Below are 19,582 nucleotides of genomic sequence, written 5' to 3'. Positions count from 1 at the left end.
CTACCGTAACTGAATTAATGGTATAATTTATGTTTTTATAAAGAAACAGATATTGAGAACATCCCACTTGTAAAAATAGAAACTATTGAGAAGAAGAAGTTGCTTTGGTACTCCTACATTCCAACTGAACATAAAATCCATAACATTGTCTTGAAATATTATCCAATATACCTATTGGATCTACCAAATCCTGGACCCCAATACCAAATTCCCAATAACCCAATCTGAGAACCTGCTATTTCGCCAATTTTCTGACAACTGATCCACATTTCCATTATCCTTCAGTTCCTTAATCTCCCAATCGTCCCGACCTTTGCTGAACTATGCTTTTCTACTGATATCATCAAAGAAGGTCAATCTTTTCAAAAATCTCGCGAGGCTTACGCTTCTATATTTCTCGTATGTTGCATAGTTCCATTAAACTTGCCTGTAAAAGCCATGACTCGTATTTTTTCTACCTGCACATATCACTGAAATATCAAAAGTTGTGACTATACCAAATGCTTTGACACTTAAATTTAAGATTTTTCAAAAAGTGGAGTCACTCTAGTTCGCACGACTAAAAACCATTCTCTGTCCTATTTTCAGTGTGATGGAAGCCTGGAGAGACTCGCGAAGGAGTCGGACTCGCTGAAACAGGCGTACGGTCACTTTTTCGATCTGACCATCGTGAACAACGACATCGAGGAGACGATCGCGCAATTGGAGGCGGCCATCGAGCGGGTCCACACGACACCGCAGTGGGTGCCCGTATCCTGGGTCTATTGACAGCGAACTACGCCAATTCGTCAAATCACGAACGTTGACTGCAACGGCTCATCGTACGGGAAGCAATGATCGACGGATCGCGATTCACCGAACGACCGATCCAAGCGCAGTCGTTTCGCTGCGACCACGGTTGCTTTCTCAGCGCGTGCCCGCTCGAACTCGCGGTGCTCGCAGGGGATCACAGTCGTAGCCGATACGGGACAGACAGGCACGTACATACACGTCAGACCAATCGAACGAACAAACGAATGACACAACTTGCCGTCGATCCTTGGACCGATCAATAGCATGTCGTCGACGCGAACGCGTGACTTTGGCCGTGTGTTCATGGAGGTTTTTATCATTGCTACCGCATCGCTGCTATGATTATTCATAACCGTTATCGCTCCTATCGTCATCGCGTGGGGAGAACCAAAGAGACAAAGCTGACCGGTGCGATCCCGATGCGCAGAACACGACAATCAAAAGAAAAAAAAAGAAACCAACAGCCACCAGAGATCATAACTTTCGATTTTGATGCATTAAGGTAATCGTTTCTCGAAACGGTGACAAGAAGAAGATAAAACTGTCGAAGGTGTCGAAAGGTGCAAACCCCAAGATACGCTTCAACGAATCATCAACGATGAGTTTCGATGAACCGTTTAACCAACGATAATGTCTCTTCGTGATTGTTACTACACGGTTTTCTCTCTTTTTCTCTTCATACATTTCCGCTTTTACTTTCTCGCTGTCTGTCTCTCTCTTCCGCTATTTTCTTTAGCATTCTCTCGAGACATTCCTTCGCGCCACGTTAGCGCGCGCACACCACGAATTTTGATCACAGTATTTCGTCAGCCTGTGCGATTTACGTACGTAGCGATGGAAACCTATTTGGGGGAGTTTACCAAAGAGTATCGAAACGAAAAACAAATGAAAAGCACCTGTGAAGAATCACGATGTGAAGAGGATTGAACAAGAAAAAAAAACAAAGGGAACGGTCGTTCGAGCTGTTCGTGAATGTTGACCGAGTGGGACACACTTGTACCGTTTATCCGAAATTGTGTCGATCGACTATCCGTTGAAACCTATTATTACCTCCTATCGTACTCTCTTGTAACTATTTACACGAAATGAAAAACTAGGGCAGCGCTGTTCGATAGTCTAAACGCTATCCCCCAATCGTAATAGTCAATCTGTTTGTTCGAGTTTTTGAAGGAAAATTGGACTATCGACGACTAGTCGTTTACTTGTAATGTTTAAGCAGTAGGAGAATCTTCGCCGATTTCGTCTAGTACTTCAAACATCTGACAGGGAGTTCGACGCGGTTCGGGTGAACCGCGGCGTACCTTCGGTTGCGTGTATATCCGCGAGCGCTACTCTTCTTTGATCGATATATCGTATCTTTTCACTCCCGTTCAGAGACGTTCGAGTTTCGGTTCACGCCAGTTTTGCAAACTTTCCCGTGGCAGGGTTCAACGGTTCACAGGTCGTGTCTACGACGTCCAGCTATGAAATCCTCACATGTTCCTTTCGTTCACGTGTACCTAGCCTCGACTCGAGCGTGCATCGAAGCACCGATCAACGACGCATGCTTTCTCCAATTTCAGTGCCATTCGAGCGAACGTAGGTACGCACGCAAACACACGAACAACACACACACACACAGAGACAGAGGTTAGGTGAACGTCCTAGAAACGGCTTTGAACTTGAACCGACCACTTTCGCGCGATTACGTTGACACACGACACACATGTACACACGTCAACCGGTAATATCACTCGGTTCGCATTGCACCCTTGTACAAAGCGCATGATTGAATGACGAAGTAACAAAACGCGGTTTACTATACGATATTTATAAACACGTAAACTCAAGTAAATAGATAGATATACCAGCTATATGAAATAATACGAAACACCGTCTCGCATTAAAAGAAAAAAAAAGTCTAGAACACGTGCACACCGAGGACACGCTTACACGATCGCATAGTACACAGAGACACGCGGTACACTCACATACGTATATACACGTATACACAGACACGGATACGTACACGAACAAAAACAACGCGGATTCACGAGATACAGGTTTAACGATTAGGTAATTAATTAACAAGCGATTAAATAAATTAATTGTGTAACTAATTAATACTGAATTACTAGAAGACTAATAGAGAAAATTTGCATATGCAGCCCATAGAACGAAGGAGTGAATGCGTGTACGTACGGGTTTAATGGTGTGAATCTCTTGCAGTCGCGATCAAGCATTGTGATCGGCACTCGCGCGGCTTTGTTCAGAACTTGTTCGATTACGGCTCAACTACTTTGTAAAGATCTCAAAATATACGCACACACTTACACGCATACGCACGCGCGTGGGACGCGCGTGTAAACACACACGTTTTACTCTGTGCTTCCTACTCGACATAAAAATAAAAACAAAACGCAGGTATTAGTCATTGTGGGCGCGCGCGTGATTATCCTTTAATTAAAACGCGACAACTTCGACGTAAGGTATACCAAAACGAATAGGGGTGAAACGATGTATCGCCGCACGTTCGATACGATTCGTTTCCGGCAAACACCTGCGAAATGTCGACAACGTTCCGAACAGGCCAACATTCACACGAAGACAAGTCTGAAATCGTTAAGTGACAAGGATCGTCCGCGTAGAAATTCGAGGCGAGCTCGAGTACCGGGTATGATCGTGTATGTATGAGTGTGAAAAACTATCGAAACGCAAGAAGAACGAATCTTCGGTGATTTTGTAATATTTCTTATAAGTTGTAGCTGCCATATCCAGTAAAAACTAAGTACTAGGTGCGCTGCGTGATTTAATCTGACGACCGATTGTTACGATAACGATTCTCGATGGTGGTGGTGATGATCGTGATGATCCTATGTGCTTCTGCAAGTGTGTGTCCGTGACTTTGAATGAGTTACGCTAAGATGTTGAAAGACGACGGGTCTAAAGAAAACAATAACAGTTCATTACAATTATGTAATTATAAATAAGAGGAAGAGACGAAGAGTATTATAACACGTTGTTAATTGAATTAATAAAACTAGCCCAAAGTGTCGAATGTACGTTTATTTGGTAATCCTCGTCGTGTTCGTTTACTAATTGAAGATTCAGAGCTGCGAAGAGGACTAACTGGATGCTCAAGTAATTTTCTTCCAGATATAGTAGTGAAAACGCACATTTTTAATTAGTTACTGCTTAAAGTTTTTCTAAAAGAATGGCAATTAGAGTAAACATAGTTACTGGGAATTAGACACTAGTATACTTCAATACAAACATTGGATAAACATGAACACTTTATAAAATCATCAGTAATATCCATGAAGTTACATAACCTATTAGAAAAACATTACCAATGTAATTGTATCGCATAAAATACTATTTGGAGGAAAGAAAATAAGGAATGAATAACTTCTACTATATTTTGTTCACAGTTAACGTTTCGTTATACCAGCGATCCAAATTACGATTGGAATTCTTACTGTCTACTTAAGCTCATGTTGTCTCAGTGTCAAGTTCGCTCATGACTCGCAGAATATCATATTTTTTACATTGTAATGTTCTAAGTACCTACATTAATCACATAATTCAATCACAAGTTCGTCTGTACAAACACACTCTCGAATCATATATCTGAATTTTATTATATCCAGGCACTTTACACTTTAATAGACTAGTACGTGATCATTCCTAACAGCGTGAGTATTTTAATGCAAGATATTTTATAACATACTCATGACTTACTTTCTTGAACGTAAAATGCATGATGCTCCACACAAGCTTCGTCACTTTTACGAAGAACTGTAAGAAACGTAATTTTATCTAAGAAGCCAAAAACTTATTATTCGATGAAAATGTTTTCTCAAAGCATTAATTTTCAAAATGTCAAAGCCTTCCTCCATTTTTCTCTTAATGGAATTATACATTTAGCTTCATTATTGCACCTGACAGCAAGGTAGATTTAATGACTCGTTACAACTGCAATCTTCAAAAAGGCTCGATATCGATCAAAAAATCTCCACGTCAAAGATGACGAATTTGTGATGGACACAATATCGACGATGATGTAACGTCGCGTCTATTCAAATTAGGAATGAGAATTAAACTCAAGGCGTCGATGTTTCTTCTTTAGTGGATGCTTTCGCGCAGCGTAGTTTTTCCTGGACATTATCGATGGCGGAATCAGCAGATCCAGTTCCGAAGATTCCGTCTTGTTACACTGGTTCTGATCCATGGGGAACATGTATTCGAGATCGATGTCGTACCTTTCGTACGAGACAGTAACATTAGACGTCTTTTCTATAATTTACTGTGTTAAAATGAAACTTTTCACTCACTTGGGCAACTTCTCGCGAAGATAAGAAATGACGTTAGGTCCAAGGCTTTCCTCTCTGCTCATGATGAAGCTGGATAAGTATCGAGGACTCTTGCTCTGTTCTGCGCAGTGCATGAGCAGTGCCCATGAATTATAATCTGAGTCTAGCACGTACGTATTATAAATACCTTCATCTATAAAACAGAAATACTACATTCTTAACAAAAATTACGTCACCAATCAATAATTAAATTCAAGAGTTTGTGATATGTTTAATTCTATAAATCAAATTCTAATATTTAAAGGTGTTTATTATGTGCTCGTTATTTCAAATTTATATCTACATACAAAATTTGTCTACTGCTATATCTGCGTTATTAATGAATCAGACTAATACGTTTTTGATGTTTGATAGAAAGAACCTACATCAAAGTTTATTTTGTAAAACGTAAGAAACCCTGTAATTTACGTGCCAGAGTCAAGCAAGTTGATAAAATTATTTGACGAATTTCCAAAGCTTGTATTACTTGTATCATATTCATAATCCTATCTTAGAATTTCAGGTTTTTAGTTTTAGCCCTTTCTACCCATTTTGAGAATATTCGGAATGCTTACACGGATACTCAGCGTGCACCCAGTGAGCAGGTAACTCAGCCGACGGAATCTTCCAGGTGATGTTACCAACAAGTTGTTCATTGATCGGATCATCCGTAAAACTGTAAGTGAAATTCATGGTGACTTCCGTGCTTTCGGACGAAATCGAAAGTTCGGCTCGCATGCATCTGTACGCGAGTGCTTCCTCCGAGCTTGCATAATACTGCACTATGTACCACGATCCAAGGAACTGCAAGAAATACACGTTATTTTGTTGCTGCAGCCCAGAGAACGGTTACTACACGGAAAATCCACGTAGGTGTTCGTATCTAATAGCCTTGTTGTTCGCGTGGAAACGATAATCGGTATATCCACGGTCCGTTCGGCTTGCATCGCCGTACACATATCGAAGACTCATGTTAAGCGTTCCTAAATGAAAGAAGAAATACGAGAAAATTCGATGACTCTTCCAAATATCGTTATAATGGTTAAAAAAAATTACGATCAGGTGATAGGTATTTTAATTAAAAGTATTCGGGAAACTACGGTGTAACTTTGAATTTAAATATGACAAACAATTACCTGGTATTTTAAAAAAAGACACGTACGGAATTTATTATTTTCCAGTGTAATAACTTGCAGAAGTTAATAATGTTAATAAACAATTCTGAAGTTAATAAACTGAATCACCAGAAAATCCACGTCGAGCGGTATTATCGGATCCAACAATGAGATCGTGGTAAATTGAAATATTACCAGGGCGGATAAGCGAGACATAATATTGATATCCTCTTCTCCGGCATTAACATTTTAATAATCTATCGGGCGATATGCGAACCACATTATGGAACAATTATCGTTAGCCATAATCCCGACGAAATTGAATTAAAAATTGTATTAGTTATTTTAAACGCCACTTATACGTATACAGTGAACTCGTTGCCTCAGCGTGTTTCGTGGTTCGCAATTAGCGATGTGTGGTCTGTGTACGATAGTGAAGTCAAATAGAAATGCATGTATTCAAATTGCGCTGATGTACAGAATGGAAAAATCAACGTTGTAGTCGAAAACCATTTCATTTATTAGTTTGCCTTCAAAAACTTGTGAAATTTAATCTACTCGAAATTCACGTATTCATTTTTCTTACTTTGCTAATTTACTCGTTTTTGTTAATTTCATAATAGCAAACAAATTTCACAAATTCATTTTAATATTTAAAATAAATAATTGATGGATTCAGTTGCTTGATTATTATTGTAGCCCATAGATAATCCATTATCGTTAACGATACGTATTGTTGAATATAAAATTCTTGCAATATTTTGAAGTAGAAATAATTCCGTTACTGACCATTCGGTGACTCAACATTCATAAAACGGTAATAACCTCAATATTGAAGTATACTCAGGTTATTTTTGGTAGACAACGTAGAGTATGTCGCGTAAACGTGCACAGTTCGCTGCTCCCCGAAGTGACGAGATTGTAGAATCCCGTTCCCGTTATCATTTCCGCCTAACAATAAGACGTTAATAGTACTTCCTAGCTTAGAAGTTACAGCTTCGTAAATACTTTATTAGTTCCTGGTGCATCTAGGTCTTGGAGGGTCGTATACAATGTTGACTTGGAAAATCGAAGTCCAATGTGGTTGCAAACCTTTGATAAATATTTAGAACTTTTTAAATTTAATTATTATAATACAATTATTATAATCTAAATCCAGTTATTATATTTCAAATAAAAAACGAATGCTTATTAATGATTACCTCATTAGAGTTACAAAAGAACATAGGAAATATATAAATTATTTACATAATAAAATGAGGTTGCGTGAAATATATAATATAAATTTTTTTGAGAATTTTTTCAAGAATGGAAACGTCATTTGGCAGTCACATGAAAATTGATTCCTACTTTGGTTTTCTATAAATAAATATTAGATGCATACTAGTACATGTGCTCTAAATTATTCAACATTATACTACCACCTACATAAATCATTCAGAAGCTTTTGTAAATTCTACTAAACAGTTGTATATGTAATTCTAAAACACCCTGTATGTATCCTTCAGAGTAACGAAAACAAACTAAGAATGTGTATCAGTAGCTGTTGGGTTATCAATGGAAACGGTTGGGTTCATACTCCATCTGAAGATTACTCTCTATTAAGAATGAACGATCGTTTTGTATTGTTGATGGTCATCATAGATACTGACTCATTTAAATATTTGTATTACACAGAAAATGATTGCTTAATTATAATCAGACGTAGTTAATCCTAACAGTAATATGTAGGTATGTACACGATAAAAATGAAATATGACGAGCTAAAATATGGACAGAGTTAATAAATTTAGTAATAAGATTTGTTGTGCACTTGAACATGCTGGCTAAAATAATTGAAATACCTAAATGCCTCACTGAACAGATGATCGTTGAATTTTAAAAGTCCATTAAATAATAAAGACGGTGAACGAAACGTAGATTAAGAAACAAAGGTGTTTGATGGCGGCATGTAGTTTTATAAGCACACAAGGTAAGAGTCTGAAATAGCCTTCTCTTAAATACGCATAAGATCCAAGAATAAGTTAGCTGGAGTCTTCCTTTGAATGAAAGTTCGGATATTTTATGCAAACTCATTCCTTGCTATACGCGCATTATAGCATTGTTCGGAATAAACTTTTATTCGTGTTTATTACATATAAAGAATTATTATCATCGCATTGAATATTTTTATTTTCATTTAATCGTGTCAAATAATTAGGCATATGGATGTCAACGTTATGACTAAAATTGTATCAAAGATACAAAAGGAAGCAGGGAGATACAGAAGAGGAAATAATTTCTGTTATCGCAGAGATGCACGATCGGGAGTATTCGACAAATACGTTCTAAATGCGCTTTCCACGACTATTATTATATATTCAGCGTGCAGATTAATCGCGAATCTGGCTTTATCATCTATTCATAATGTTACAAAATTATTGTAGTTAACAGGATCAAGTTCTACATTTTATAAATGCAGGAAATCTTTGAAAATAGAAAAATCAGATCTTGTTCTTTCGTAGTTTAACAGATAAGAGGAATTATGAACTGGAATTTCAAAATAAAGGATTGCGTATCTGTTTGCATCTCAAAGCTTTTGAAGATAATATTTTTCAGAAATTATTAATGCTCCGATAGAGTCTGTTTTACCTAGACACACTTTTAAGCTTTCAAACTCACAACAGAGAATAGACTAATAACGAATCCAGGTTCTGTGGAGTAGAATATCCTATTTTTTTACCGAAGTTGGCCTATAGTTCGAGATCGATACTGTAGATATTACGAAGCTTCTAAAGACGACATATACTCTCTAACGTCATTACTGGCATCTCTAAAATTTTCAAGAACTTTCAAGAATGTATTATAAATTCGACTAACGGTGACTTTATCTCTTGTGGCGTTGAATTTCTCATTTTTTGTCACAGATTTAACTAAGGGCTAATCTAGCTCCTATGGTATCGAATTTCTTGTTAGAGACTGGACCCTACGTCACGAATTCCACAGACGACTTATCTAGCTTCTGTGTTACAGAATCTCTTATCTTTCTCAAAGAGGAAACCACTAAACTAAATTTAAATAATTTAAATGGATTGAATTTAAAATCGAAATAAAGAATCATATAAAGTTATTGAAGCTATCATTCCTTGGAAATTAATATCGCTCTGATAGGAGCAGGTTTGCCTACATCCACTGTCAATCTTCAAACAGATTCTATCGACCACGAATCTGCTTTCTATGACAGAGAATTCGTTTCCATTGGAGATTCGAGTCGAAAGCATAGCTTCTTAGTAAATCTAAGAATGTAAAATAGCTTCTATTTCATACAATTTTTTAATTTCTCTCGAAGCTGCTAAATTCTATATTCCTTCCAAATTAATAACGCCTTAATAAAAGCAAGTTTACCAACACCCACTCTCAATCGTTCGAGGCCAACGAATCCACTTTCTAACGACACCGAGGAAACGTTCGTCGAGTAGAATAATTCGCGCACCCACCTGGGATATGTCAAAATTTCGTATGCCCTTCACTTTGGGACACTTGGTCTTGTCCTCCCGCCTTTTCCAAGTGCCGCCAGTGTCGTCTATTATGCAGGCCAGCAGCAGTAGCACTATTATCGTCGAACAGAATCTCGAACATCTCGTTCCGTGCTGCATTCTCCTAGCTGCATTCAGACCGCCAAGCCACTTGGCACACGCGGAACTTCTTGCTTCTTCGCCCGGTTGGTTCGCTCGGGTGACTAAAGGCCACGGAACCGGGCAGAATGAAGAGCGGACGAGCTCATGACTACCACTATCTTCACCAACGAGTCGTAGAGGGGGTGGTGAGCCGCACTATCACGTTCCTCCCTTTGCATTCTTGGTGCTCTTTCGTTTTCAATCGGCAACTTGTTCTGCGCGTCGCGCATAGAATCCTCATAACTGGCGCCCGAGCCCTTGGCTCCGGTGCTCGACGGCGCGATCGTAGGCGTGATCGTTGTCACGGCTAAAGAAGGGCATCGACTGTTAGGCCACTTCGTCCCGCTTGCTCTCGGTACGTTCGACTTCGTATCTTACCGCGGTTTTTTACGGGGCAACGGAACGCGCGCGTTTCGTTCAAGGTAAAAGGGAACGAACTCTGACGACGGAGCGCGCGTGGAGAGGTTCATTTCCCTGGACGGTGATCGATAAACACTGCTTCGATACTTGGATCACTGCATCCGATGGGATCTCGAAATGTTTTGAAAATGACTGACAATTTTAAGTGTAAACCTGGATACCGTTTTACACGAAATTATAAATATTTGTAGCAACGGGAGGCTCACATAATAGATTCACATGAACATCCATGCACTATCTAAATACACGTCCCAGTTAGATGTCGATTATTCGAGCAAGTAGGAGAAACATTAATAAATCAATGACAATCGACTTTCTATTTCAAGAAATGGCATGCTTTTTTAGATATTGACGTGATCTTCTATTTCTAGTTTTTGATATCGTCAAAATCCATTCGTACAATGAAGCGAATTTTCAACGAACCGCCCACGGAAAGTGTAAAACTCTTCTGCTCGTAATTACGGAGAGGAATAATGCAAGATAAGAATTATAAAATCAAATTTACGGAAACTGTAAATAGACACTATATAAATAATGTATTTAATATTATCACCGATAAAGTTTTTGGTGGAACAATAATATTAACGATAATATTCTGTCTCTTGCATAAAAGTAGTGCTTAGTACTTATTAATACTGAATTTAAGAAGTTGATTGCGCACATAAAACGTGCAGTCGTATCGTGACACTTAATTTTTATTATGATACACGTAATTGCCGTTTAAACTGATCTATACTCAATTAGTATGCGCCTTAAGAGTAGAATGCCGTACGTTCTCTGCTCCTTCGCGATTACTATTCAAGAAACGTTATCGATAAACAATTCAGTAACAGTTCTCTGAATTACTTCAACTTACCGTCTCACTGCACGGAAACGTGTTCGACATGTGTAAGCGATCCTATGATTTTCGTGATTCACTATACACGATACAATACTGGAAATATTCGATCAAACTTAACATGTACAATGTAATTATTTACATTTAAAAGTAGCGTATCTGTGTTCCAGCTTGGGAAATGTTTTCCTTGGATACGAGGTTACCAATGAGTCACGATATGGAATACTATCGTTGGGGTATTGTTCGTGTTCGGATAATCCTAAGCTTTGAAGAACTATTACTGGGATGACTAATTTTTCTGGGTTCAGATGCCATTACTTTACTTAGAAATCAGATAAGGCTGTGACTATACTGTCCCTGCACGGCGATATTCTTTAAAAGGGAACGTAACAAACTCGATTGATTCATTCCGTCTATTCTCTTTATTAATTACAACTTCCTGTTAAATTAATGAATTTATTATTCGAGTATGAGGTAATGATTCTTTGAAATATTTCAAAACGGGTACACATGCCTAATCTGAAAAAGCAGAAACATAATTTATCGTTCTGGTTCTTTATCGAACATCCTTTTCCTTTATGCGGTAGTAGGAAGATTGAACTAATGAGCGATACGCTCAGTTCGGATGCTTTTGTTATTTAGAAGGATGGAATCGAATAATAAGAAAGGAGTATTCAGTTTTTTAATTTTTGTTTACGTATAAAATTTTATTCGAGTAAAAAATATATATTGTAGATATCTTAATTACGGCTAATTAAATGCAATACATCGATATAATCCACTTCGTCGACACCGTAATCAACGTTTACAAAATCACAAACGGTATGTCATTTCCACGGTGGTTTGTTCTTTTGTTGATCCCCCTTTGTACAAACTTTTTGTGAAATTGGAATGAATTCGCTAGTATCGGGCGTAGTCTGAAAAGTAAGATTAGAATATTGAAGTCTTATCATAACTTGAAATTCAGTAATGAAATTACATCTGATGGAGCCGGTTGCCATATAATACTGTCTTCGTCCTTTATGCTTAGCTCTTTTTTCATATAATGCTTCCGCGGCACTTCTCTGCACACTAAGGGCGGGCTAGGAATGTTTTCACGAATTTTAAGAAATTCGTCCCTCGACTGTTGCATTTCGGCAATCTGTAATAATATTCGGTTAAACAATTCATCAAACAATTACAAACTGTTAATCGAATCTTACCATTTTCACGTATTTACGAAGATCATCCTTCGCCTCTTTTCTACTCGTAACAGGAGTGTCGTCGATAGGCGTGATAGCGCTTATGTTTTCGACATGATCGCGGAAATTTTTCGCATCCGACGATTGGATCGTTATTCTTCTTGGTTCTTGGAAACCCTGCGTGAAACAATTTGGCATCGACTCGGATTTTCTCGCACCTCTGAATAATTTCTCGGCGTGAATTTTTTGAAGGGGTGTTAAGTCCTCTAAATTTCCACCTAAGTTTGTTAAAGGTTTTACTATAAGTGTTGCAAATAGAAAAAACTTGCCTAAAGTAACTTCACCTGAGATAATTTGCAAGGCTTGCTGCCATTGCTTTTGCATTACGGAGTGAAGCTGTTCGGCAAGTTGAGATTTAGTAGCGCGTTGGGAATGGAGTTCCGATTCTAAAATTGACGATTTTTGGAGAGCTTGCGCTAATTGAAGTTCGCATAGTCGCTTCTCCTCTTTGTGTTTCTCTTCTAGTAAATTTATTTCTAATCGATGTCTGAATAATTTAACATATATTTATTACAGTGTATACGTTGTATATTTTATTTGATATATAGTGTAATTATACATAGTATACATTTATTTGTATTGAATGCGTCTAAGAAGTGTACTTAAAGAAGAGAACATACTTATCTATAATATCTTTAATTTTCCTTGCTGCGCATTCGGCAATAACTTGTTGCCTGGTTTTTAATTCTTCAAGAAATTCAGTCTCGGCAACGTCTAGTTGAGTCTGAAATTCTTGTAATTTGACTTTTACTACTTCGTCGACTTGTTTCTGATAAACATCTTGTAACTCTGATCTAATTTTTTCTTTCTCTTCTGCTAAAGATTTCGTTTCATCTTTGGCTACTTTCTGCGAAATATGGTTTGCAAATGAATAAATGCTTGCGAATATAAGAATATGTTTATTAATAGACTACCTCTGCCTCCTTGGCATCATCAATCGACGAAAGAAGTGTAGCATTCTTCTGCTGTAAAATTGTATTCCTATTCATCTCTTCGTTTAATTTCAACTGTAAATTTTCTTTCTCCTGCCTTAATACGGTTAATTCGGCTTCGCAAGTATCTAACGCTTTATGAATAACATTCATTTCATTTCTAACCTCGACGCCTTTCAATCGCTCTTTACTTAATTCTTGTTGAAGACTTCTCAATGCGTCTTCAGTTTGTTTATTCTTCTCTAATATTTTATTATAGTCTAATTTTATTTGCTCGCACCTATTTTCCGCTTCTAATACGAACGACTTATAATTCTCTAATTCATCAGCGTGATTTTTCAATAACTCTATCTTTTCTTTCATTACTGCATCGCTTTTCTCTTTATATCCAGCTGCAAGATCTAAAGCTTTTGATAATTCTCCTTCGCAACGTTTTATTTGTGACTGAAATTCTGAAACTTCCAACTGATGTTTTTCAGTCACATTTTTCGCGTTTGTCTGTAAAGCATTGTACTCGTTTTCTAAAACGTGTACGCGTTGTTTCAATTTAGTCCATGCATTATGGAACTGCGTTATCAATTCATTTTTTTCATTATCTACTCTAAGGGCTACCGCAACTTTTTCTTGTTGTTCTAACAACCGTTTCTGGAGCTCTTGAATCAAGTGTTCGCAATGCTGCAAACCGTTTCGTATTGAAACTACTTGGATCAACTACTAAATAAAATAATATACGCGTGCGAACGTCTACATACCTCTCGACGAAATTTTTCTTCTTCCAATTTAATTCTGCGCATTTCGTCTTGAGATTTATTGCTATTGGTATCCCAAAAATCTGACAATGACAATAGTCGTTGGGATTTTCTGGAAACAATGGTAGGGGTTGTAATCCAAACTTTACGTATATATACAGTACTCATAAAAGCAAGCAAACAATGTGTTAGAAAATAGTAATCTAGAATTCGCTAATTTATAAGTTAAAAAATACATCTATTATAAGTCGATTATCTTAAATATTTTCTTTATTACAATTCCTGTCGATTTCTCTCGTCAAGAAATAAAGAAAAGTATAGGATGTATGGTCGTGTGCAAATCTCCATGAGGTAACACATCGGGACACGAAGTAATATTTATCCTCGGCACTTTAAAACTTTGTCTGACATCTAGACCCATCTTTACTAATACATTGTTGCTCATTTTAACGAGTACCGTATACAATATCTAAAGTTCGAACCATCGATCGTAGCAGATCCTGCATATAACATAATTATGATAAATATACCTTGGAAAAAAATCTGTATTCGTTGAAGCATGAACAGTGCCCGCAGTAGATGATGCATTGTGCATTTGATTCATATGTTGCACGTTATTGTTTTGTTGAATACTATTATACTGCGTTAATTCGTTAAGCAAGGAGGATTCTACATTTTTATGCACAGGATGCGGTTGTACGTTATATGCGCCAATTGCACTTACGCTATTTGCATCATCCGTACACGCGGGAGTTTGTTCGGTGATTGATTCTTTAATTTTCATATCGTTTGCTTTTACACCCAATTTATCAATATTATTTGTATTTTTTAGCGTGCTCGGGCCTTCTACTTCCTCGATCCTTGATGCTGGTTTTGGTAGATTTTGCCCCCATGTTTTAAATTCGGAGATTACTCTGTCAGTTTCGTCAAAGTTGAATGAATTATTGTACGGTAGAGATATATCAGGAAAACCATCCGAACAGACTTTTTTCGATACAATTGGTCGAACATCGCGATATTGATTAGAGTCTTGTAACTCGAACTCTAATTTTCTATTAAGAGTACTCTTACGCGTATCATTGTGACCTTTGCTTGTAAAAGCATCATTGCCATGATTAGGTATTAATACGTCGTTCTGTTCTCTATGACACTGATGCTGCGAAACTCTATTTATTCGTTTCGATAGTTCTAATTCTGTAGCCTCCATTTCTTGGAGTAGTTCGTCAACTTCTGACAGCTCCATGTCTTGTATACTAGTTTTAGAGCATGAATTTGGTTGTCCTGTTGCACTAAATAAAGTCGAGGTAGACGGCATTGAGCGTAATTGATTGGAAGAAGGTTTAACATACATATTACTTGTACTTTTACAATGACCGAGCGGATAAGAGCAAAGTTCCCCTTTGAAAGAAGTAACAGTGGCATGCGGGAAACCCACACTGCGAGAAGCAGAAGGGAATACCATGGAGAAATCAGAATGGGATGCTAGACAATCATGCCTATCCTTATCATGATTGTTAGTTGCATTAGTACCAGTAGCCACAGAAAGATGATTTCCCAATCTCATGTCATTCTGACTAAAATTAGTACGGTTTGACAATGAGTAACCATTAGGAGTTGTTGGAACAGACAAGGATTTTCGAGGCTTTACAGGTGTATTTTGTAAACTAGAGCTCTGACTTACGTAGAAGCTAGTTCTAGGTAATGTCTGTCTAAACTTGACACTTGGGTTATTTTGAATTTGTGAATCCCATGAATGATTTAACACCGTACCATCTAAGCTATTATCTTTAAATTCGATAGCAGTGATTCTGCTTTCTAACGATTGCATATGTTCCACTAGCTCCGATATTACTCCAGTTCTTCCATTGCTATAGTTTGCTTTCCCACAATCAGAACTAGTGTCAGACTCTGACGATGGTGGTACAAGGAACAAATCAGGTGGAATTAGGAGTAAAACATCGGTATCATCAGAATCGCTCATCATCCATTTGAATTTCCTTCCACCAAAAGCAAATCAAATTCGACTATTGTAAAGTTCGTAGAGATATAAAAATATTTACAGGGTATTTACACGTCCACATCCCTCCATATGTTTAAAAGAAGCAAGCAAAGTAAACGACAGTTTTAGGTTTACTACTTTAATCATTTAATACTGAGAGAAAAATGTAAACCTTATCGATGTAAACGTTGCACAAACATTCCTAATCCGCAGTCAAACGTTCCTGGCCTTTCACCGATAAATCACACTGCACTATGTACATTTTTAAAACTTTGTAAACAAACTAACCAAAATAACGTACTTTGAAGGGAAACATCTCCGCCATATTGAAAACAAACAGAAATGCGTAATACTATCGTCAGATGACAGCATCATACAGTTCGAGGATTCATGGTAGTAGTAAACACATATTCCGAATATTCCGAACAGATGGCAGTACCATTCAGTTTGAAGAGCGCTTCACCCTCAGGAGTGGCTCTTACACTCTATTATTTTTTTAAACTGACAGAAATATTTATATTAATTATTTTTTTATTATCAGAAAAATTCTTAAATATTAGTATCTTGTCAATACTAAAAGTGTTGTTTCATCTTGGAACAGTCAATCTTTAAATTATCGTAACAGGTGAAAAGGCGCGAAGTGCCTTTCTAAATAAATATTTCTAAATAAGTATGAAGAAAGTATGCCAATTTATTATTCATGTTATGAATTAACATTTTTAAATTACAGCCACATCATATCATAGTATGCAATGCTCACGAAAAAGAGGATCCCCAGAATTTATCATCCGACGTTCGTTGTTAACGTATCTTTTTATTATACTTGTAATTCAAATGCACTTCATCTCTCGCACGGCTGCAGTATTTACCTCGTTCGTATAATAATATATACTTGTTTAAAGTACCCAGTGAAACGTTCCAGAATCGCGTGCATGTTCGCGTCGTATAAAATCATAAAGGGGAAAGAAACTCGGAAGTAAAGAGAGGGGATTTCAGACGGAATGTAAAAACTTTTACAGCGTATGAATATCACATTAGACTACGTCTTGTATCTATAATAACCGCGTAAATCACGGCCTGGTCGCGGAACGAACCGCATTCGCGGAAACTCGTCGTTGCGTTCGAGGTCTCGTAAATTTCCCAAGAAGCTGCTCGTCGAAGCTATCCGTCCGCTATTCGTGGATAATAATCGCATTCCCTGTACGCGGGTTCAAGCACGCGGGCAACGTTGGAGAATGGTTTCGTTGAGAAACGGAGAATGAGCGATTCCAAACGCTAAGATGCAATCCCACTTTGGGTTTCCACCTTTCAAAAAGGGTGGTTACGAGAAGCGCGGGAAATATTCTACGATTGGGTATATCGAAGGTTCTACGCGGTTCTACGATACGCTAGGATTCCGCGATCGATCCGGTCGGAAACGTTTTATCGCGGCCTGCGAGGACTTGTTATGCTCGTTAATCGTATTTTCGAATCTCCATTATCAGAGCTGAAAGGGAGACACAGCTGTTTGATTAAGGAAATTTGTGGGTATCGACGGGGTTTCTAAAGAGGATTTTAGTTTGTTTATTTTTGTTTTGGGGTTTATGTCAATAGTTTCATTGAATAATGAAGAAAAACATAACATCTGTTCAATATTTTATACCTTGGCTTTCTCATGTTTGCAAAATGGTCTATCAAGATTATTTAAAAAATTGAAGTAACGTCAATTAAATTATTACTTGATTGTATGTTCAGCTGCTCAAAGGATACCTATCAATATGTATATTTTGTTTTTTGTTATTGTAATGAAATGACAATGGTTTCCGATGATAGTGGATGATTTATTTGAATACTGAATTTATATCAATTTACTTTCTCCCGGTGTACTATACATGGTTCTGCTCGGTGCAGATAGCCTATTTATCAATTAAATAAAATTAAATAACCAAGTAGACAACGAAAACAAAAATCATTTTATTTCATCATCTCATAAATAAGTGTGTCTTTTGCTTATTTTTAAGGAAATGATTCTTTATTTATTGATTCCATTCATGTTTGTTAACGTGATGATAGTGTAACGGATAGCTTTGGTATAACTGAAATATGGCCTGTACCGTATTTTTCGGTGAAGTAAAGTGCAAATTGGCCCTCGGGCAAAAATGAGTTTGACATGGCTGCTCTATGGGATATACTGTGTTCGAATAACAGAACGTTCGCACAAGGTGGTTGTCAGAGTATCGAACATAGTGATTGCATTTTCCACAGGACTTTTGGTTTTTTGAGTTTGGGATTTCCTGAATTTCCTATTATTTTGCTTCCAGCGTTTCGGGAATTCTGTTTGAAAATTTCGGAAGTAATTTAGAAAAAAAGTAACGCTGTCATTGTCGCAGTACAAATTGTGAAGAAATATATTAAATATTCAACTTATTGATATAGTTAAAACGTTCACCTTCATATCAGTTATCTGGAATAACTGAAAATTAATTTCTAACAATAGTTACATTAATTATTAACAATAATTGTTCAAGCAATGACCGAGAATATGACTTTGCTATAATATTACACCAGGCGGTCAACGGTAGATGCTTTTTCTAGAAATGTTCAAAATCATTACTAATCAATAAGTAACTAGTTTATGATTTCAGTCACTAATCAATTACGTTTCATTTTTCATTTATTATTTCTCCCATACAATTCGTAATTCGAGTGGAAACAGACACTTGAAGCAATTTATTATGTACTGTTACCTCTTTTTTGATAAAAGATCACTCGTATAGTGTGAAATATACCAGACTCTCTTATTTTAACTCAAAGTACACATTATGGAACTCAAATCAACACCAACAAAGTAACTCCGCAATAAAATTGATATTTCAAACAAAAGAAGGTTTTTTAATTTAAAATAAAATTGAAGAAACAAATACGCGTACAAATTTTATCCGCGAAGTGTCTGCCGCCCGTGGGTAATTTATATTTGATTACTTTTATCCCGATCTACAATGGAAATCAGATCCGCGCCGGTGCGACATTAGCTCCCCGGGATCTACCAGCGGAATATTCCGGTACTTTCCAACGCAGAATAACCTGTACAAACAAATCGAAAACGATAAGCGACGAAACCAGGAGGCTCCGGGCTGGGGAATCAGCAAACGCGACGAAATTTGAGCAGGATCACGCGGGCTGGAGGAGCTTTTGATCCGGCTGCGGCGCGGCGTGCAACAGTCAGCAGAGACGCTGCGTGCGGAGTGAGGCAGAGTTCGAAAAGTACAATCGATAAGTTCGTTGGCCGATCTTCTTTTCCTGGGGATAACTACCTCTCTGCTTCCTGCTAGACGAGCAGTCTAGCAGAAGTGACCCCGGTGCCAGGAATCTTCCGAACGGTCGATCAATAACCTGGACCGAGGAGAGAGAACATTGACAACGCCGTGGAAACCGGCTGATAACTAATAACTCGGGCCTAACGGGGTCGATGGCGGCGAATCGGCAGTGGAAGAGGCTTGGGGGACGACGACGAAGAAAGCAAATTTAAC

At 37.6% G+C, this 19,582-nt stretch overlaps 3 protein-coding genes across 12 annotated transcripts in view; 1 reads left to right on the top strand and 2 right to left on the bottom strand.

Moving 5' to 3' along the window:
- Positions 1-3,829, top strand: part of LOC128873947 (peripheral plasma membrane protein CASK) — a 245,848-nt gene extending 242,019 nt beyond the window's left edge. For all 10 annotated transcript variants that reach the window (XM_054118005.1, XM_054118006.1, XM_054118008.1 and 7 more), the window contains one exon: positions 589-3,829. In XM_054118005.1, coding sequence (XP_053973980.1) covers positions 589-768 — 180 coding nt within the window. In that variant the 3' untranslated portion in view covers positions 769-3,829. The remainder of the gene's footprint in view (positions 1-588) is intronic.
- On the bottom strand, positions 3,810-9,962 carry LOC128873950 (apolipoprotein D). The gene is made up of 4 exons (XM_054118017.1): positions 9,715-9,962; positions 5,699-5,927; positions 5,106-5,277; positions 3,810-5,033 (listed from the first exon to the last, which is right to left on the bottom strand). The coding sequence occupies exons 1-4, from the start codon at positions 9,871-9,873 to the stop codon at positions 4,856-4,858; spliced, it is 738 nt and encodes a 245-aa protein (XP_053973992.1). The 5' UTR covers positions 9,874-9,962; the 3' UTR covers positions 3,810-4,855.
- Positions 9,963-11,839: 1,877 nt separating this feature from the next.
- On the bottom strand, positions 11,840-16,393 carry LOC128873786 (rac guanine nucleotide exchange factor JJ-like). Its single transcript, XM_054117626.1, has 8 exons — positions 14,605-16,393; positions 14,078-14,186; positions 13,308-14,000; positions 13,014-13,240; positions 12,678-12,880; positions 12,355-12,611; positions 12,132-12,293; positions 11,840-12,069 (listed from the first exon to the last, which is right to left on the bottom strand). The coding sequence occupies exons 1-8, from the start codon at positions 16,056-16,058 to the stop codon at positions 11,980-11,982; spliced, it is 3,195 nt and encodes a 1,064-aa protein (XP_053973601.1). The 5' UTR covers positions 16,059-16,393; the 3' UTR covers positions 11,840-11,979.
- Between the last annotated feature and the right edge of the window lie 3,189 nt (positions 16,394-19,582).

The sequence above is a fragment of the Hylaeus volcanicus genome, chromosome 3, assembly GCF_026283585.1.
Source record: "Hylaeus volcanicus isolate JK05 chromosome 3, UHH_iyHylVolc1.0_haploid, whole genome shotgun sequence".
In the NCBI taxonomy this organism is placed as follows: domain Eukaryota; kingdom Metazoa; phylum Arthropoda; class Insecta; order Hymenoptera; family Colletidae; genus Hylaeus; species Hylaeus volcanicus.
This window is presented reverse-complemented; position numbering and strand designations above follow the sequence as displayed.